General features: G+C 38.7%; 1 protein-coding gene across 4 annotated transcripts in view; it reads left to right on the top strand.

The window, feature by feature from the left end:
* KIF6 (kinesin family member 6) overlaps positions 1-20,719 on the top strand; it is a 388,886-nt gene that overhangs the window by 120,287 nt on the left and 247,880 nt on the right. For all 4 annotated transcript variants that reach the window (XM_040473403.1, XM_040473402.1, XM_040473404.1 and 1 more), the window contains 3 exons: positions 5,611-5,817; positions 13,903-14,046; positions 14,992-15,078. In XM_040473403.1, coding sequence (XP_040329337.1) covers positions 5,611-5,817; positions 13,903-14,046; positions 14,992-15,078 — 438 coding nt within the window. The remainder of the gene's footprint in view (positions 1-5,610; positions 5,818-13,902; positions 14,047-14,991; positions 15,079-20,719) is intronic.

Raw genomic sequence — 20,719 nt, 5'->3', positions numbered from 1 at the left:
ATATTTGGAAAGTGGCAAGTTAATATTTTTGATACTAAGCCCTAAGACAAGAATCTGGTAAAGCATTCTTAAATAATGATCAGTAAGCAATTAGGAAAGAGTCAACATTGATTCATCTTAAACTAATTCTATTCACTTTTTTGATAAGGTTATAAAAACTCATAGATCAAATAGATCCAATTTATTTAATAAAGTCTCTCAAAAGTATCCTTGGGGATATACAGAGAAATTGAAGGTATAGGAAAGTACTTGGATTAAAGCCAATTGGAAAATACCCATAACTGTTTCCTAACAGAGTAGAGAGTAGGAGTGTTCATGGAATGTTGTTCTGCCTTATTAATTCTTACAAATTATTTGGATGAGGATACTTTCATTTGTAGATAGCACAAAATTGAAAGAAAAAAGTTCCATAATTATCTCAAGTGATTGTAACTTGGGGTAAAAACTAATCAAATACAGGTCAGTCATCAAATAAATGTTTGTGTATGTGTGTGTGTTTCCCAAACAAATTTCATATCATGGGTAAAAGGGTGGAGCAAACATGGTAGAACACTTCATGTGCTAGTTACGGGCAACTCTAGATTTAGATTGCCTGGATTCCAGTGTCCTCTGCTGTGGTTAGTCTACATTAGAAAGAATATATGCAATTCAGAGTGTCAGAGTGCCTGCCATATTAAAAAAAATGTTTTGAGGAACACACTTGAAGGAACTAGAGATATTTAGTCTTAGTGATGTGATAGTTTAATTCAGAAATATAGGTAGAACTGATGTAATCAAATATGTTTTTTAAAAAATATTATTCTACAACGTGGAGAACAATTGGAGGAGACGAGTAAATTTGGGGAGATTAATAAGAAGAGAATGTCATGACCCAGAGGAGAGATCAAGGATATTTGGATATAGAAGTAGAAGTAAATTCAAGAGGAATGGACTGGACATCCATGTGTGGGACACAGAATGAGGGAAAGTGATGAGCTTATTTTGGGGAGCATTAGGTTTAAGATGCTGGCAAGGCATTTTAGTGGCAGTTATCAGTAGACATTCTAATCTAGTGCACAGAGAAACTGTGGTTGGAAATAAGGATATGGGAGGCATCTGAATAGAGTGAATATCAACAGGAATGGACACTTATGTGACCTTTCACAGTTCATGGGCCACTTCCACACTCAGTATAGCTCTTTGCAGCAAAGCAAGCCTTATTATAGGGATTACAAAGACACAAGAACCAAAATTATGTCAATTTGCTTAATATTTTAACACCAGTAAGTGACAGAACCAGGGCTTGAAACCGGGTGTTTCAATACCACATTCTAAGACCGTTGATCTGTGACTTTTAAACTACACTACAGTATCTATTCAGTGATAATCAGAGCTATCGACAAAGACCTTTCCAAGGGGAAGAAATATCATGACCATAGCTTGGGACCTGCGTGTTTTCGGGACTGGGGAGAAAAGCGTCCAGTAAAGGAAAAGGAGACAGAGCAGTTAGAGAGAAAGTGCCAGGACAGTGTAGACTCTAGAAACCAAGGAGGGACAGGGTGGGCAGAGAGCCTCCAGGATGAGGGGATGATGAGTGTTCTTAGGTATTACCTAGAGGGTCAGCATGCTGTTTTGAGAACAGACCCCTTTCTGTATTGCAAATTTGCCTTTTTCTCAGCATTCCCTCTCATTTCATTTGTTTTGTCTCTAGCTCTTGAGCTAGATTATAAATTTCTTGAGGGCAAGTTCCATCTTATTTTCCTTCTAGTCTTTGTGCTGCCTAACACAGAGCTGTATCCACAGACTGATATGAAATGTGAAAGCTCTCTGCATGCAGATGATTAATCATCACTAACATTTTTCCAAAGACATAGTCTCTAGTGCCAAGAGCACATTTGTTTAAAATGTGCACTTAAATTTGAATGAATCTGCCTAAATGGTGCCATCTGTTCTTAGGCAGTTTCAGAAATGTTTTAATACGGTTTTACCTTTAAAAGGACAAATGTAGGGGCATGCCTGTGAGACATATAGACACCCTTAAATAAACACAGAGCAGACACCAGCACATTCGATCACACTTAAACAGCTACACATAAAGAATGTTTTCTGAGGTTTAAGAAAATTTTAGCTAAGAGGACACCAACTACTACTTCATGCAGGAAATATTTATGGGAAGTTACAAAATTGTAGGCATGGACTCCTACAGCATATTACTGCATTTTAATTACAGACTCCAGAAATACAACTTAATTTGATGTAAATCTCACATTCCTTTGAAATCGGTACACTCTTCCATTATTCGCTAATGGGCCACATTTTATTGTGACTGCAGTGGATCCATTTGGAAGCTGAAGACAGATGTCGGGGAGAGTCTCTGTGTTATTTATTTCTATCGATTGTCAATTTGACTTTTGTTCCAGTACTGTAGGATTTATTGTTGGGTGAATATAACAGTGACGTGAAACCCATGTTTAAGTTCTGCAAATAACTTCCAGTCACTTTTGAAACACCTCAACTTAGGTTCTAAATTTGAGTTTGCGGTTTTACAGGCACAGTTATTTGCTGGTCCACTTCAGCATGCAAAATCACACACTGGCCAGATCTGAGTATGGTTATTGTGGCAACGAGTAATGGGTCACATTTTCAGCCTATTTAACTCACTAGCTACATCATCATCACCAACACAATGCCAAGATTTTGACATCTGTGTATTTTGGTAGTTGGTGTAAATCAACAATGGTAGATATCAAGAACTCAGATTTACAGAAGGAATTTCGGGTTAAAATAGCATCCGAGTATGTTACCCTCTCTGAATACGTGTGCATCCATATGGAAATTCTTTTATTAAATCCCATTTTGCAGGGGTGGGGAGTTGCACACACTTACTCACATGAACGGTCATTTGGAATACTGTTAGGGAAATTTTATTTTTAGGTATCAGAATTTGCTTCTGATAATTACGAAAATTTTTTTTAATGTTTATTTTTGAGAGAGAGAGAGAGAGAGAGAGAGAGAGCAAGCAGAGGAGGGGCAGAGAGAGAGGGAGACACAGAATCCGAAGCAGGCTCCAGGCTCTGAGCTGTCAGTACAGAGCCCGATGCGGGGCTCAAACTCAGGGACCATGAAATCATGGCCTGAGCCAAAGTTGGATGCTTGACTGACTGAGCCACCCAAGAGCCCGCTTCTGCTAATTTTAAATAAATAGGGTATTACAGATACAACTGAAGTCCTCTTGTGGCCTTTTTGCTTTGTATCCCTCACAGAGGCAACCATTAGCATTAATTTGCTGTGTTCTTCCAGTCCATATTTTTATACTTTAATGACCTAAATTCTAGAACCATGAATGAAATTTTTAGGTGATACTTCTTTTTGAGCACCTGAGTTCTGTCATAGATATCATTTTGATCATTGAAGTTTACATCATTCTTTAACATGCTATTTCTCATCAGCAGCTCAGAAACCCATCTGTCAATCTATCCAAAAGGTGCTTCATTTTGACTTCCCTGTAGTTTGAATTATCCAAGTTCATTCATCTCTACTACCACAGATTTTCATTTAGGTTGTACATCTTGTGCCAATTTCTTGCTATACCCAAGCATGAATGCCCATATGTGTGCATACCAATCACCTCTTTTCACTCTCCCCCAGTGAGACTTGTTCCAGACTTCTCTCCAGGAATACACCTCGGAGTCTGTTGCTGGGTTGTGGGTTATATGCATCTGCAACCTTACCACATATTGTCAAATTGCTCTCATAAAGAGGTTCTTTATATTCCTCCCAGCAGTATATAAATGTTCTTGTTTCCTTGTATCTTTACAAATCTTGTTTTGTTAGAATCCATTTTCTAAAAGTTTCCAGTCTGATAGAGGTGAGTGAAATACTTTATCATTATGGCTCTAATTGTTTGTCCTGGCTATTTGTGAGTTGGAGCATTTTTTTTCAAATACTAATTAACCATTTTTAGGTTTCCTCTCTATGGGTTGCCTGTTCATATCCTTTGCTTATTTTTTTTTTTTTCAGAGTTGCCTTTTTCTTATTGATGTGTGGAGGTTCTTTATTTCAAGCATTAATCTTTTGTTAGCTATATGGATTGCAAACATCAACTCCCAGCCTTCCAACTCTGTGGTAGATTTTATCACCCAGAAGTTCTTTAATTTTGGATAATTTGGTCAAATACTTTCAATTAATTCATTTTTGTGTTTAATATCTTATCATAAAAGATCCATGACTGCCTTGAATTGATCCTGATGTGCTTCCATATTTTCTTATATGAATGTTAAAATTGTGTTATTTTACACCTAAGTCTTTAATACATTTTGGAATTTATTTGTGTATCAAGTGTGAGAAGCAACCTAAATTTATTTATTTTTTTCAAGATGGATAGCCAGTTATTCCAGCACCATTTGTTAATTAGTCTTTTCTTTCTCCATTATGGTGTGAGGTCACTTCTGTCCTATCCAGAGTTTCAAAATGAGCCCAGCATGTTTCCCTGATCTCATTATCTGTTCCTGCAGCAATACCACACTGTTTTAATTACTATGGCATTATGATATACCTTGATGTATAGCAGGACATGCTCCCCTCTCTTGTGCTTCTTTCACAGAATTGTTTCTGTTATTTTTTTATATTTGCTCCGTCTGTTTTTTAGAATTAATTTGCCCTGTTCCGCAAACATAACATGTGGTATTTTTATTTTTATTTCAATTGCATTGGTTATGTACGTTAATATAGAGAAATTAATATACAGATTCATTTTTAGTTTTCCCATCTATGACATGGTACATTAATATCTAGGACACCTTTTATTTAGGTTTTCTTTTTGTATCTTTTAATATTATTTTATCATTTTCCCTACAAATCACACTTTTTTATAAGATTAATCCCCCATTATTTCATTGTCTTTGTTACCATTATAAGTAGTATTATACTTCCTGATTAATTATTGCTGGTTATTAGAACTTCTCTAATTTGGCATGTTGATCTTTCATCCAGCAACCCTGCTAAACTTCTTAGTTTTTAACTTAGTTTTTAACAGTTTATAGATGTTCCTGCATTTTCTTTGTAGACTACCATATTTTCTGCAGATAATGATGTTTTCATCTCTTCTTTTCCTGTCACGATGACTTGTATTTCGTTTTCTTGTTTACTGCATTGGCTGGGACCCCCTGTTCACTGTTAGGTAGTAGCAGTGATACTGGGCATCCTTGTCTGTTGGTTGTGTTTATTACTAGTGTGTAATGAATTCTCCCAGTGCACCCATTCTCACCTTTTTCCCCATGGTGTTCACATTGAGCATCTGCAATATGGCTAGCCAAGATTAAGGTGGGAACTGTGGTCATGTAATGAAATTAAGTTATCATATTAGTAAGTAGACCCAAGCTTTACCTTATTCAAACTCTTTCCTCACTTTCTGAATCAACCCATCCACATCTGTTATCAGTCTTTCCAGAGACAATACATTAAATATAACTGACTTTAAGAGGTCTCAGCTACAAGTGTTTTTGTTGCATTGGACAGCACTGGCTTCATTGGAAGTGTCATACCATCAGAAACATAAATTTAAATTTTTTGAGATTCTGTGAAAATGCTCAGTGTTCACATTGATTTTGTTTTGCAATTCCTTTTTTGTAGACTCCAATGAACCAAGCTTCAACTCGTTCCCACTGCATTTTCTCTATTCACTTATCAAGCAAGGAGCCAGGATCTGCGACCGTCCGCCATGCCAAACTTCACTTGGTTGACCTGGCTGGTTCAGAGCGAGTTGCAAAGACTGGAGTGGGAGGCCAACTACTAACAGAGGCCAAGTACATCAACTTGTCCCTTCATTACTTAGAACAGGTAAAATGGGCACAACGGGATTAACTATATCTACCATTTGCTGACACGCTTTACTAGGCACTCTGCTAACATTTTTGTTTTTTGTTTTCCTCTTTTATTGTGGTAAAATACACATAAAATAAACTTCATAATTTTAATCATTTTAAGTATTCAATTCTGTGTCGTTATGTACATTCACAGTGTTGTGCATCCATCACCGCCATCCATTTCCAGAACTTTTTTCATGACCCCAAACAGAAACTCTGTATTTATTAAGTAGTAATTCTCCATTTCATTATGCTTTCAGTATCTGGTAACCTCTGTTCTACTCCCTGTCTCTATGAACTTGCCTATTCTAGATACTCATATAAGTGGAATGTATAATATTTGTCCTTTTCTGCCTGGTTTATTTCCCTTAGCATAATGTCTTCAAAGTCCCTCATATGCTGTAGCATGTATTTGAATTCTGTTCCTGTTCAAAGCTGAGAAATGTTTCATTATATGTACATGCCATGTCTTGTTTATCTGTTCATCCATCGACGGATGCTTCAGTTGTTGCTACCTTTTGGCTGTTGTGAATTATGCTGCTGTGAACATTGGGGTAGCATTCTGTATATACCATTTCATTTAATTTTTTTTTTCATCGTTTATTTATTTTTGGGACAGAGAGAGACAGAGCATGAACGGGGGAGGGGCAGAGAGAGAGGGAGACACAGAATCGGAAACAGGCTCCAGGCTCTGAGCCATCAGCCCAGAGCCTGATGCGGGGCTCGAACTCACGGACCGCGAGATCGTGACCTGGTTGAAGTCAGACGCTTAACCGACTGCGCCACCCAGGCGCCCCAATATACCATTTCATTTAAACCTTACAACAGCCCTACAATGTAAGGTATTAGTTATTTCCATCTTGTAGATTTTAAAACTCAGATCTTCCTGAGGCCTTCCCAAGGTTACCAGCTAGCAGTAAGATGAGGAGTTGAATCTTGAATTGCCTGGCTACAAGGCCCATGTGTTTTCTTTCTATACCTTATTGTTTTTACTGTAAAGTTTGTAATGGGTGTGAAAATAGGTTATAAATGGCCTCCTGTGGCCTATCTTTTCAGGCTTGTGGCTTAGTTATAGGAACATAATTTAGAGATGACTGATATCTTTTTTGGCTTCTGGTGACTTGAGTTCGTGATTGTGATCCTGCAATGGTTCTCTTTGCTTTACCTGTCCTCCTGACCCCTACCCCAAGTTTACTGCGATCTACCCCAGTGTGTGCTCTGTTTTTTATTTCTGATTTTGACTCCAGGTGATAAGAGAGCTCATCTGAATTTAGCCAAATAAATTTTCCAGAAAAAAATCCTCACCCCTTAAAATGAGCATATTGAATTGGATGATTTCTCAAGTTTCTTTCAGCTCTGTGAGTGAAGTGCTGTGAGTTGAATGTTAAAGATGGCAACTACTTCCAAATTCTCAGAAAAAAAAAAAAAAAAGAGGAGCATGATTAAAACCTGGAGTAGAGAAGTGCAGACTATATTGGCAAGGCAGAAGGACTTGCTAATGAGTGTTGGAGGCTAAAAGATTTGAAAAAACAAACAGAAACACCCCCTCTCCCCTTTTTGAGACTGATATTGTCCTGATGGTAAATGCTTTCTAATGGTCAAGTTGGCTGAAAAAGCAGATTGAGAGAAACCTAAGGGAGTTGTATCTGAACAAGGTGCATGCAGTTAGGCTCTAACCAAATAAACCCCCATAATGCAGCACCCAGAGATTAATGACCTGCCCGGTGTTCAGGTCATTTTAGTGTTTCTGACAAGATTCAGGCTTCCCTAGCTCTTCCTTACTCAAATATTACACACTACTTTTACTTTAACAGAGCATTTACTTAATAGGACACTTACAAAACATTGATAAAAAAGCATAATGGACTATATTCAAAGTGCTTTATTTCAAAGAAATATACCTAGTTGTTTCAGTTGGTAGCACTGTTGGCTTTAATTCCCATTATGCCCATCTGTTCATACAAAATTATATTCATTAGTTGAATCAGAATTTCCACCAATTGTTACCACTCAACGAAAACATTCTGCCCCTAATCCTCTCTTCATTTTAGCACAACCTCTGTAAGCTGCTACTTGTCATTAGAACTATTTCTCTCCCCACATCTCTCCTCTTCAGAATTCTTATAACATCAGCCTCATGTGAGTGGTCTTGGTGGCTCTGTGCATTTGGTTTCCTGTATAACGAATTTATGTACTTAAACATTTACAAGGAGCAAGAGCATGCTGAGGACTGTGCCAGGCACTGGAGCATAGTGCCAAGCAAAGTAGAAACGGTCCTTGCCCCAGAGGTGTCGTGGGCTGGTGCAGGGAGATGTGCGTGGAATAAATAGTCATTGAATACTTGGTTTTAGTCCAGGTGAGTTGTACAGAAAAAGGCCAAGGGGTGAGGAAAGCTTGTAATGGGGGATCGGATTTCAACTGAGAAAGGTGGAGGGAATGAAAGTTCTTTCAGGGCTGATATTAAGCAAAGATTCAAAGAACGAGTAGGAGGGAACCAGGCAGGGCTGGGGTTAGTGTATGTCAGGCAGTGGGAACTTGGAGTCCGTTGGTCCTTTGCTCCAGTACAGGGGCTCGATTGACCCAGAGCTACAGTGACATTCACATGTCATTGACCTTTGGCTTTCAGAATGTAAATAATCTGTTTCATGTTCACCTGATGCGTCACTCCAGCTGTTAACTGCTTACACTGATCCACAAGTGTCTTGGTGGAGGTTATAGCATAAGACAAGGGAGAGAGAAAAAGGGGAAGGTTAGCCCGAGAGTGAAGAGGGACACAAATGTAGGAAACTGGAGTATGTGGACATAGATGTGTGAAGTTGAATAAATCTAGGAGTTGCGGCTAGAGAAGAATAGGTGGGTAGTAGAGAAATTTTGGAATTTCACACAGAAAGAGATAAGTGAGAGAGATCCAAGGAGTACAGGGGAATAGGATAAAAAGAGGCAGGCAGATACCATTAATGAAATAACAGAACTTTTGTACACAGGTTTTCTTTATGTTGGACTTGATTATGGGGCTAATGAGACTGGACGTGTAACACAATTTAGTTTAACTCACTTCATTCATTCATTCACTCATTCATTCAACAAATTATGATTAAGTGTCCGTGAAGTGCTACAAGTTATGTTAGGCAATGGGGATAAATGCATGGGTGAGAAGATAGTCTATGCTATCGTGTTATCCAGTGAAGGAGCAAAGCAAATAAACAGATCCTTACAGGGTGCCTGGATGGCTCAGTCGGTTGAGTATCTGACTCTTAATTTTGGCTTAGGTCATGATCCCAGGGTTGTGGGATAAAGCCCCACAGTTGGGCTCTGCGCTGGTTCCACAGTGGAACCTGCTTGAGATTCTCTCTTTCTCTTTCTGTCTCTGTCTCTGCCTCTGTCTCTCTCTCTCTCTCTCTCCCTGTGCCCCTCCCCCACTCACGTGTGCGCACTCTCATTCTTTCAAAAAAAAAAATCCTTACATATAGTCAGATAAATGCTCTATTAAAAATTCAGGTAAATGTTTGTAATTAATTACATCTTCTCCATCTTATTTTATATATATCTATATATATATATATATGGAGATGTCCTCGGACAATTCGGTAACCTCTCTTACATTTATTATCCCACACTACTTACAGAAATTCCATGAAGAACCGTCACTGCCTTTCTGGTCACAATTATGGACCTTACACCTGCTCGCAGGGCACAACCTCTCTGAGTTGAATGCACCTTATTGTGCTCATAAGTAAATAAATTTCTGTTTGTCAGAACATTGTTGGTTTTGGAAATTTCCTTGTGTATGCAGTCCTCTTTCCAAAAAGTCTCCTCGAAAACATTTTAAGCCACAATAACAGGGTACATCTTGGCCCTAGAAATTAAGTCTGTGGAAGAGAAGGAAGGGGATATACGTATTTGTTCTAACCATAAGCCTCACCAAGTGCCCCTGGTGTGACCCTCGGTCTCTATCAGCCCAAACATCAAGTGAGAAACCACTGGGAACAGAGTGTTTGCTCTCTGCCTCTACAGAAATCAGAATCAGGGTCACCTTCAGGCAGTTACCCCCCATAAGTGGGACTTCCCCAGAGTTTTCGTTTCCATTTGGCTTCCACTAAATGTGTGTGTTCAGGAGGAAAACTAATGGTGCCAGTGCCAGTTGTAACCGCTCCAAATCATTGTCAGTTTTCAGAGGCTAATTTTCCATGTGCTTCTGAGCTCTTTAAAGGAAAGTCTCTTTAACTCATTAAATAGCAATCTGAGTTACTGATTTTAGGCATAGTTTCAAGATAGTTGGAGATACTGTTAAATATAATGTGAGTGTGTCCACTCTTTGTTGCTTAAAGAATGCCTTCAGGAACATATTGCTGTATTTGTACATGAAATCCCAATGGAAGTAGACACTAAAAAAAAAAAAAAAAAAAAAGAATCCAGGTTGTATACCACCTCCTTACCCTGTGCCATGTGGATCATTTGGTTCCTGCTGAATTCAGAGAGCCCAAAGCTGCCCCACAAAGAATAATATACCTTTGTCTCTTTCCCAAGTACCAGCCATTTCTGGGTCACTCTGAAGATCTGTATCTGCTCCAAGGGGTCTGGGCTTGTTATGGTATCCCCAAACTCCTTTAGAGCTGAGAAGATCCCTCTTGGAGAGAAATGGTCCAGAACTGGATTTATATGGCTGTAGCAAGTGTCCAAAGGGATCATAAAGAACATAGCCTGGACACCCCTGCAAACACGGGGTACTTTTTGTTTTACTGTCCCAGAAACTATCTCTATGCATCTTTAAAACATTTTTGTGAGATAGGCAGGCATTCTAATCCCACTTTTACAAGTGAGGAAATAGAGACTAATAAAGGTAAGAGATTCGCCTAAAATCACACAAGTGTGCAGCTGGTTTCTACCTCTGTGTCCTGGGTTCGTTCTTTTATTATGCACGGCTTTCATTTCCCCCATTTTTAAAGACCATGCTTTCCAATCCGTAATCCCATTTTGAATTTTAATTATTCTCTTGAACAATTTTAGAGCCCTTTCTGGACAGGACATTGGGATTGCCTCTATAACACTCATTGCAGGAGTAGCATCCAGGGGCCCATCCCAGCTCTAGGAGTAGACCTTGACTAGTGTAGGCTAGGTGGGACCTTGGCTAGAGTCATTGGTTCAAGGATGGGCCCGTGACCCATGTTTGTCCCTAGGAAAGCTCAGAATGTATGTTTAATAATTAGAGAACTTTATCACATCAGTTGTAAATAAGAACATTGGTCAGCCATCTGGTGGCCATGAAGAGAGTCAGACTTCTATAACATAGAAGGTAGAGCAGATACTGGTGAAAACTAAGTCCTCGGTGGTAGCACTGCCCTTTCCTTAAAACTTTCCTATTGCACATGGGCCAATACATCTCCCTTAGGATTAAATCCAGTTTGTACATTTTCTGTCATTGCAACCAAAAGCAAGTTAAAAACTCCATTTACCTGAATACCAACAGGAAATTTAATAAGCGTATTCTCTTTCATATCATCTAAGTTTCATCAAGCTGTTGAATAGAAGAAATACTATTTCCTGAAACAGGAAAAAATAGTGACACTTGTTTTATGAAAGAATTTCAAAGTATTTCCAATACTGTTAGATACTTAATTATGATTCATAATTAATAATGCCACCCTCTCCACACATCCGTCCCACCAACCCCTCCCTGTTTGGTCTGGTGTTTGATATTTGGGCCTGCCTTGCTTGTTATAGATATTTCATTTGTCCTCTTGGCTCTGAGGCTTTGGAGTTCTGCTCAGTGTCCCCTGCTGCCTACTGTCTTGCCACTCAGATTTGGGTCTGCCATGTTCCCCACTTCCTTTCCAATTATATCAAAACTCAGTTCTGCCAAATCTCGTTGCATACTATTGACCCTCGCACTGTCTTCCTAGGTAAAGCTAATTAGTCTACTCATTTATTTGTTCATTTATTTCACGTAAATGCGTCAAGTGCATGTTGTATTAGTCAGATTTCTTAGTTGTGAACTGGAAAACCTACTGTAGCTAATTTAAGCAGTGTAGACTTTATTAAACATAAAGAGTCTCAAGAAGAGTTGAGAGCTGTACTTGGATACTATCCAGCTAGGAGCAGAGCAAACAGGAGACACATCCAACCACGCCACTGAACTGCTCTGCAAAACATTACCATTACCCCAGTTGGCACTCAGGGCATTAAGTCCTGGATTCCAGAAAGTTCCTGCAGCTGCCTCAAAGAAACCAGATGCCTTTGCCACCACATTGTCCTACAAATCTGATCTTCCTCCTGTGGCCACCACCTCTCATGACTCACCTCCCAGTTCCACACTAGGGTGTCCTTTTGATGGAGCTAGGTCTCTTGTGGAAAGTTGAGTCGTAAGAGAGACTAGGTCCTTTTTTTTTCTCTCCAAGTTTATTTATTTATCTTGAGAGAAATAGAGACAGCATGCATGGGGAAGGGGCAGAGTGAGAGAGGGAGAGAGAATTCCAAGCAGACTCTGTGCTGCCAGTGCAGAGCCTGATATAGGGCTTCAATCCATAAAACCATGAGATCATGACCTGAGCAGAAACCAAGAGCTGGACTCTTTAACCAAGTGCGTTACCCAGGCGCCCCAGGCTGCTCACTTCTAATGGAAGGTGTGTGGCCATCAGCTCAGGCTAAAGGCAGGGAGAGGAGGCCATGTGGAGGTTTGAAACAAAAGGATAAGATGTGAAGGCCTCATTTCTGAGAGTGGAGAAGTAATTATTGAGAGGAATATCACAGGATACCTGGTTTGCAGTAAAATGTGTGGTCAGCAAACTAAAGCGAGATCCAGTGGCCGTTTGTGTTTTTGCTCCAAACAGCCCTCAAAAACAATCTTGTTTTGTAAACCAAGGGAGTAGAAGAGGTTCTGTTGGTGGGAATTACACACCTGAGAGCGGGGAGGATCAGAACAGTGACAGGTGTTGGCAGAAGTATTTTCGAGAGTCAGGGCCTGGTGATGCCCTTGAAGTCACATCTGTGCGTGACCTATTCCTGATGCTTGGGATGGGCATCTAGCACCGGGTTCGTCTTTCCAGGAAAACCCCGAACCCCTGGTGGCTTCCTTTGGGAACCCCCACAGCAGCCTTTCATCCAGCTAGTTCCTTCTCATTAAGTACCTAACACACTTGCGAAAAGTAAGATGAACGAGACTCAGAACCAACATAAACTTCCCCCATCACTTACAATGGTAGCAAACACATATAGAGCACTTCTTATGAGTGGGGTACTTCTTAAAGCAGTTTGTACATTTTAACTCTAAATCATGCCAGCTTCCTATGAGGGAGATACTATCTTTTGTTTTATAGTTGAGGAGATTGAGGCAGAGATGTTGAGCGACCTGTCCTAGTAAGGCTAGGATGTCAGACCTGAACAATGTAGCACCCGATTCTCAGGTCTCTACCACTAACCCCTGCCGTCTCATAGTTCTTATATACTGTTCTGCCTCTTCTACCTTGAAGATGGGTCATATCAATCGATTTTGGTAGGATTTAAAAAATCTGGCATGATCTACTCTTGAGGTTTTTTTAAAAAAATATTTATTTAGTTTTTGAGAAAGAGTGAGAGAGCACGAGCAGGAGAGGGGCAGAGAGATAGGGAAAGAGAGAATCCCAAACAACCTTTGCACTATCAGCGTGCAGAGTCTGACACTGGGCTTGATCTCATGGAACCGTGAGATCTTGACCTGAGCTGGAATCAAGAGTCAGACGCTTAACCAACTGAGCCACCCAGGTGCCCCTACTCTTGAGTTTTTATATAAATTTTCCAATGGCTGAAAACAGGATAATAACATACCCTGTTCTGTACCAAGTTATATCATCTGTCCAAAAATTACAGCATTCACGGTGGCATGTTTTTGCTAAGTTTACTTCCCTCTGCTTCCACCATTATTATACCAAATATTGTAAAGATATTTATTCTGAGCCCAAGTTTTAGATGTCACCCTGCATTGTTGTGATTTCTGTTTGTATTTTCACTGTAGTTGCGGCTTAGTTGACTGTCAAATGTGCATTTTCTGCTAATCTAATGCCATTATTTTTCTACTGTGCCACAGGTGATCATTGCTCTTTCAGAAAAACACCGTTCCCACATTCCCTACAGGAACTCCATGATGACCAGTGTCCTAAGAGACAGTCTGGGAGGGAACTGCATGACGACCATGATTGCAACTCTCTCTTTAGAGAAAAGGAATATCGACGTATGTTGGTTCCTTCTGGGGATCTCAGTCTGAGTTTCTGTTGCTAGTTTATGAGATGGAGTTGAAGGTCCTGGGTGGGTTTCCATCTTTTCAGCTGCTTTCAGACGCAAATACCCTGCAGAGTTCACAGCTTTGTTTTGTTTGCCGGCATTTTAATCATCCCCTTTGAGAATGGACTTCACACAGTGCAGGATGGTGGGAAGAAGGCTCATACACGGGTTTTGGGAAGCCCGCTGGTGGGTTAGTAGTGTTGGCTGGAAGACACGAGAGAAGAGACTCATTAGCTTCTGTTCTGTTTTGCTCCTGAATACTGAGATACCTTGGAAGCACCTCCAAGAGGTGTCCCTGGACGTGTCGCTGAGCGCATTGCACAGGCCGTTTTGTCAGGGGCTGGCTTCTGACTGGCTTTCCTGGGTTGCTTTGGAGTCAGCTTGGCGTTTTACGCATTTCAGTTGAATGCCCGGGGTCTAGACTTTTCTCCCAAAGAGGAAAGCAGGAAGTGGCAGGGTGTCTTTCAAAACAAGGCCAAGCCCTGAGTGCATTCTAAGATGCCTTGAAAAGCCTCTCTTTTTGGTCTGTTACAAATGTTTATTTTATAGTCTTTCATGTTTGTGAATTATAATAGTACCTGCTATGATTATGATTTGTATATGTAGTTTTCTGGTTGAATAGATCAATAGTTGAAAAAAACATACCAGTCGCCACTCAGGACCTCACTGTCTCCCACAGTTTTGGCATTGATCATATTATTAAGCCAAAATAAAATTTTTATTAAAGTTTTTATTAAAATAATGTTCTAAAGCAAAGCTTCCTAATTTGGAAGACTGATTCCTCATTGTGTTTTATACACATCACTCTTTAGGTGTGCGTCTTTCTTCTGTGAACAAAAATTAAGTTTTATCTCTCAAAGTCATAACATTTTAAGGAGTTATTTTGCTTCCTTAGGAGTCTATATCTACCTGCAGATTTGCACAACGAGTGGCTCTCATAAAGAATGAAGCTGTTCTCAATGAAGAAATCGATCCCAGATTGGTAAGCCACTTTTAACTTACTATGTTAAAAAAAAAGAAAAAAGTATATCATAGATGAGCAAAACTAGAGGAGCACATCCTTTGTTCCAGGCAGTGTTCTAAGTGTTGGAACTGTATTAATTTATTTAATTCTGATGACAACCTTACAAGTACATGTTAACTCCATCCCCACTTGACGGATGACAAAACTGAGGCACAGAAATGGTAAATAACTTGTGTAGAGTCACAGCGCCATAAGCCGCAGAGCCAGGATTCAGGTGCAGATGGTCTGACTCAAGGGCCTGCCACCTGCAGGCCCATCAGTCTGCTCCCAAGATGTGCAGTGAGTCCCGAGGATCTGTATGATGTAGTCACATCCACTTATATTTACATGCAGCTGGTGGCCTTTCAGAAAACATCAGTTTAACTTTCTAGAGATGATAATAATAGGCCATCTTTTATAAAAGCTAACAGAGAAGAAGTTCTAATGGTTATTAAGTAGAACCATATTTTGCATAACTGTCCTGTTATTTAGAGATTTAAAAAAAAATTCATCATGGGTCTGGTCCGTGGAAAAATAGCCAAGCTTCTAGTTTTATAGCAATGAGTCCTGCTTTATCAAAGTGCTTTTTTAAAGCAAAAATATTTGCAAGTTACATGACTCAGATCCTCATTTTAAATGCAGATGTTTTCTCTTTATTTTGTTAGTCTTCTCTGAACGAAATACAACATGGAATCAACTTATGCCAACATTGAAGATGTTGAAATAGAATATTTCAGTTTTGTACATTCCCAAATTAAGATTATATTACTTTTCAAATCACTCAGCTCTTAAAATTTTCTCTGGAACAGAAGCTGGCATAAGCTTAGCAGGATGCGTTATAAAAAGATGGTGAAATCTTACCAACAGCGCCTCATTTACAAATTTCTCAAATTTTAAAAAAAAAAAAAAAAAAAAAAGCCCTTCTCAAATTCACTGTTACCCATATTAATTATTTCCTTTGGATTGTGCGCCCTGTCTCCCCTGAAGTCATTGCATTAAAGTGTAGAGGTAAAGAGGTAACAGGAATAATGAGGTTATTTGTTTTACTGTCCTCCCCTCAGGAACTTAAGCTGCCCTGATGGAAATCTCCTCTGGAGAAACCAAACGGGTGAGGTAGGGTCTCTTTGTAGCACAGGCCCTGGTGAAACAACAGCATAACACAAGACCCCCCCTCCCCCCGCTGAAAGAAGGAGTCAGAATTCAAAGGCATGAGTCAAGTGAAATGGAACTTGTAAGATGAATTCTTCTACCATCCCTCCTTCTCCAGCAAGCAGCCCGGTAGCATCACTGAGCAGTGTGAGAAAGACAGGAATGAGCTATTAGCCCAAAGACAAAAATTAGTGCATAATTGAAGGAAAATAAACACATTAGACACTAGAGGGTCTTTTTCTTTAAGTTTTTTTTAAAAATTTTTTTTTCAACGTTTATTTATTTTTGGGATAGAGAGAGACAGAGCATGAACGGGGGAAGGGCAGAGAGAGAGGGAGACACAGAATCAGAAACAGGCTCCAGGCTCTGAGCCATCAGCCCAGAGCCTGACGCGGGGCTCGAACTCACGGACCGCGAGATCGTGACCTGGCTGAAGTCGGATGCTTAACTGACTGCGCCACCCAGGCGCCCCATTCTTTAAGTTTTTAAAAAACAAAGAGAGACTTTTCTTTGAAGGAACTTGAAGAATGTGAAAAAAAAGATGAACATCATCATGTGTTTGATGTAGGGCTTGTGAGAAGCTTAACGAAAAGAGAAACCCGAATCAAAGCTGATAGCTGATAATTGAACAAATGTTGAGGTCTTCCTGATGCAGAATTAATCTGGTAATTGACAAGTATTATCTCCTGGCCTCTTTAATGGCTTCTAGAACTGACATTACTGTTCATTACTTTATGTACAGAGCTTTTCTGAAGCATAAGTGACAATTACAAATTTGTCCTCAAAACCACCTAAAACACAACTTGGATGGGATTTCCAATATCTTACTGTCAAAATCCAATGGCACACAGGAAGCCAGCCCTCTGAGAGCAGGATCATCAAGGATTTGACTTGCTTTCTTTACAAGTATTAATACCTCAGGGAGACAATATGATAAAAGAATTGTAAGCAGGCCAGAGTCTGTGGTGACTGGGCATGGCCCCAAATCTTCTAAGGAAGGCTCACATTCCAAAGTTTCTACACTAATTTGATGCGAGATGTGACTGTACTAATCTCAAAATCATGAAAAGTTGGCTTAGTTTTGAGATTTCTGTTCAGTAACAGAAGATAATTTGGTTGTTAGATTTGACTTTGAAAGCCTTAGCAGATGTAGAAAATATGGCATCAATATTAATTTAGTGGAGCAGGAGGTGGGGGGAGGGGAGGTTCGAATACAAATGAATGACTCACATAGTTCCTGTCTAAGGATTTTCACTCTGCAGAGCTTGATGATTCCAAGCATGTTTTTGAAAAGGAGCAAACAACCAAAACCCACTCAATCCTGTGCATTTAAATGAAATTCCAGGAGCACTGATGTGTTCAAAGTACACAGTCACCATGTTCTTTGGAACATCATGTCTAGTTGATGTGGCAGAGATAATCTGAAACCCACCTATATAAAATTCGACAGGCACATTTGACATATATGTCTGAAGTTGAATGAAGTAAATAAGGGGATTCTCCAGGGCCCAGAAACAAAGTTGAGGCTGCAGTTGTCCTGGAGTAGAAGAGGTGAAGGGGATTGTAAGAAAAGCATCAGAGTTGAAGCCCTGGAACCTTGGAAGACAGATGATGAACCCGTGACACCCTGTCTGCTTCCCAACATAAAATGAGTGAAAAGGTGAACCAGAAAGGGGAAAAAAAATCTGTCCACTGGCATAGGGAGATGGCTAGTGAAGCCTGTCTGCCTTAGCCTGAACTTTAGGTGGAGCAAAATATGGTTTCTCTGAAAATTTGAAATCCTAATGCTCTGCTACACATGGGTTTGAAGTTCAGATTTACAAACTCCCTTGGTCTGGTAGACCCCAAGCCAAGAAGTCAGATAAATGAGTGAGAAAAATAAATCCAAAACAGTAGAAAGACAGAAATAAAAGTGTGGAAATGAGTGAAAACAAGACCCAAAGCGGAGATACAGTGGAGAAGAGCAACAAACCCCAGAAGTTGATTTTTAATCTAATAATAAAATGAACAAATCTCTGGAAAGATTAATGAAGAAAAGAATAAAGAAGGCAGAAATCGATACAATATTTGCAATGAAAAGAGGACTTACCTATAGGCACAGTAGATATCTTAAAATAATAATAAAAGTATTTTGAGTGACTTTATGGCTGTAAATTTGGAAACAAACAAAATAAACAATGTCCTACAAAAATATCACACTGAAACTAATGCAAGAAGCATTAAAAAAGCATGAGTAGATGTATGACTAATGACTAGATTCAATAATAACAAAGCTACCAAAAGGAGAGAAAGAAAAACAGAAAAAGAAAAAGAAGAAGGAGAGAAGTGATGGAGGAAGGGAGAAAAAAAAGACAGGAAGGAAAGAAGGATGGACCAGACTCGATGTTTTTTTAAGTTGGTTGAATATTGAAGGAAGAGTATAAATTGAATTCAGCCTGCTAATTTTTGTTTCAGGGAATTTGCATTACGACCATGTATTATTAATATGATATATGGTGTCATGAGCTAGTTGGGTTTATTTTGGGAATTTAAAGGTAATCTATCATTAGAAAACATGTTAATGTATAGTAAAAGAATAAGAGCCATGGGAAAAATAAACACCAAATTTCAGGTAATGGGAACAGGGAATTCATTTAGGGAAGGCTATACAGAGACTTGGGCTTCAAAAGAGTAATGTTTTATTTCTTAAGCTAAGTAGTAGGTATATAGGTATTTACTTAAGCTAACTAGTGGATTTATAAGGTATACTTTATGTCTTTTTGTACATTGGAAGTAGTTCAAACGGAAAAAAAAGTCACATGAATTAAGGTGACTTATCATATTCACAGTTTAAAAGAGAAAAATTATATTATCACATTACTAGATGCAGAAAAAGTATTTGATAACACTAAACATTCATCCATAGTTTGAAAAGACTCGTCAAACTATGAATGTCAGTGAACATCCTTCAAGTGATTAAGGGTATCAACCGAAAGCTAGAGCAAACATTTTAAAGGTGAAATGTTAGAAGGAATAAGATCAGAATATCAGAAGCATTATACTTGGAAGTCCTAGCTAGGACAGAGACATTAAAAAAATAATAATAATAGTTGATGAGGATTTGAAAAGAAGAAAACATCTGTCATTGCTTACAGATAATTTAATTGCTTATATAGAACATCTAAGAATATTTAATGATTAATAGAAACAAAACAATGTTCAGAAAATTATGTGGCACATAATTCATACATAAAAATTGTCTTCCTATAAATCAAAGCCAACAATTAGAATATGTAATATTATAAAAATTTCATTTACAGCAGCAACAAAAACTTGAAAATTCTAGGAAAAAAACTCTAATTAAACATATTTATAGAAAACGTGATACATCTTTATTAAAAGGAACCGGTGGAAGGCCATACTATATTCATGGATGAGAGGATTCAGCATGACTAATTTGATAAGTCTTACCAAATTACTCCTTTAATCGAATTTATTTCTGGCTAAAAATTGAGGAGGACCTTTGGGGAAATTTTATAAGCTGCATCTCAAACTTATACGAAAGTACAAATGACCAAGAATAGCCACGTCTGTTTTGGAAAGGAATAAAATGAAAGTGGCTTGTTCTATCTAGCTGCCAAAGTTTCCTAAGATATAATCATTAAAATAGCGTGGTATTGCCGCACATATAGTCAAGTACATAAATGTTTTTAACCAATGGCCCAGAAAAGGACACATTTATATGTAGAAATATGTTATGTAACAAAATTATAATAGCAAATCTTGCATGGTTAGCTGCTGTATAAAAAATAAAATTAGATCCATATCTCATACTTTTTCCAAAATAAAAGCCCAAATGTGAAAAGCAAAGCTTTAAAACTTTTATAAGAATATATAGGAAAATATTCCTATGGTTTAAGGTAGAAAATAGATTTTGTTTACGAAGACACAAAACTACAACTCCTAATGGAAGAAGTCGATAATGAAATCATACTGAAATTTAAAACTTTCACTTAACACAAAGAACACCACAAAATGGCATAGATTGGGAGAAATCATATACCTTACATAAAACTAATAATGGATTCATATATAAAGCAGCCTGCATAAGGCTTTCCATAAGGCTTTCCTTTTTCCATAAGGAAAAAAAAAAAAAACACAACTCAGTGGAAACAAACAAGAATATAAATAAATGATTTACAGAAGAGGAAACCAAACAGCCGATATACATATGCAGAGATGACCAACCTCCCTAGTAATCAGAAAATGCATATTTGAACTAAACAAGGTGCCATTTTACATCTTCCAGACCGGCAAAATTAAAGCGTCTGTCAGTACTCCATAAGCAGTGAAGTAAATGTGGGCAAACAGGAACTGTATATCATGGATGAAGAATCTAAGTTTATACAACTACTCTGAAGACCAACTTAGCAAGGCATACTGAAGGGGAGGGAGATGCACAGACTCTCCAACCATGCAGTTTTGTTTCTAA

The sequence above is a fragment of the Herpailurus yagouaroundi genome, unplaced genomic scaffold (assembly GCF_014898765.1).
Source record: "Herpailurus yagouaroundi ecotype Mexico unplaced genomic scaffold, PumYag 139, whole genome shotgun sequence".
In the NCBI taxonomy this organism is placed as follows: Eukaryota; Metazoa; Chordata; class Mammalia; order Carnivora; family Felidae; genus Herpailurus; species Herpailurus yagouaroundi.
Note: the sequence above shows the minus strand (reverse complement) of the source record. Positions and strands in the feature narration are given on the sequence as shown.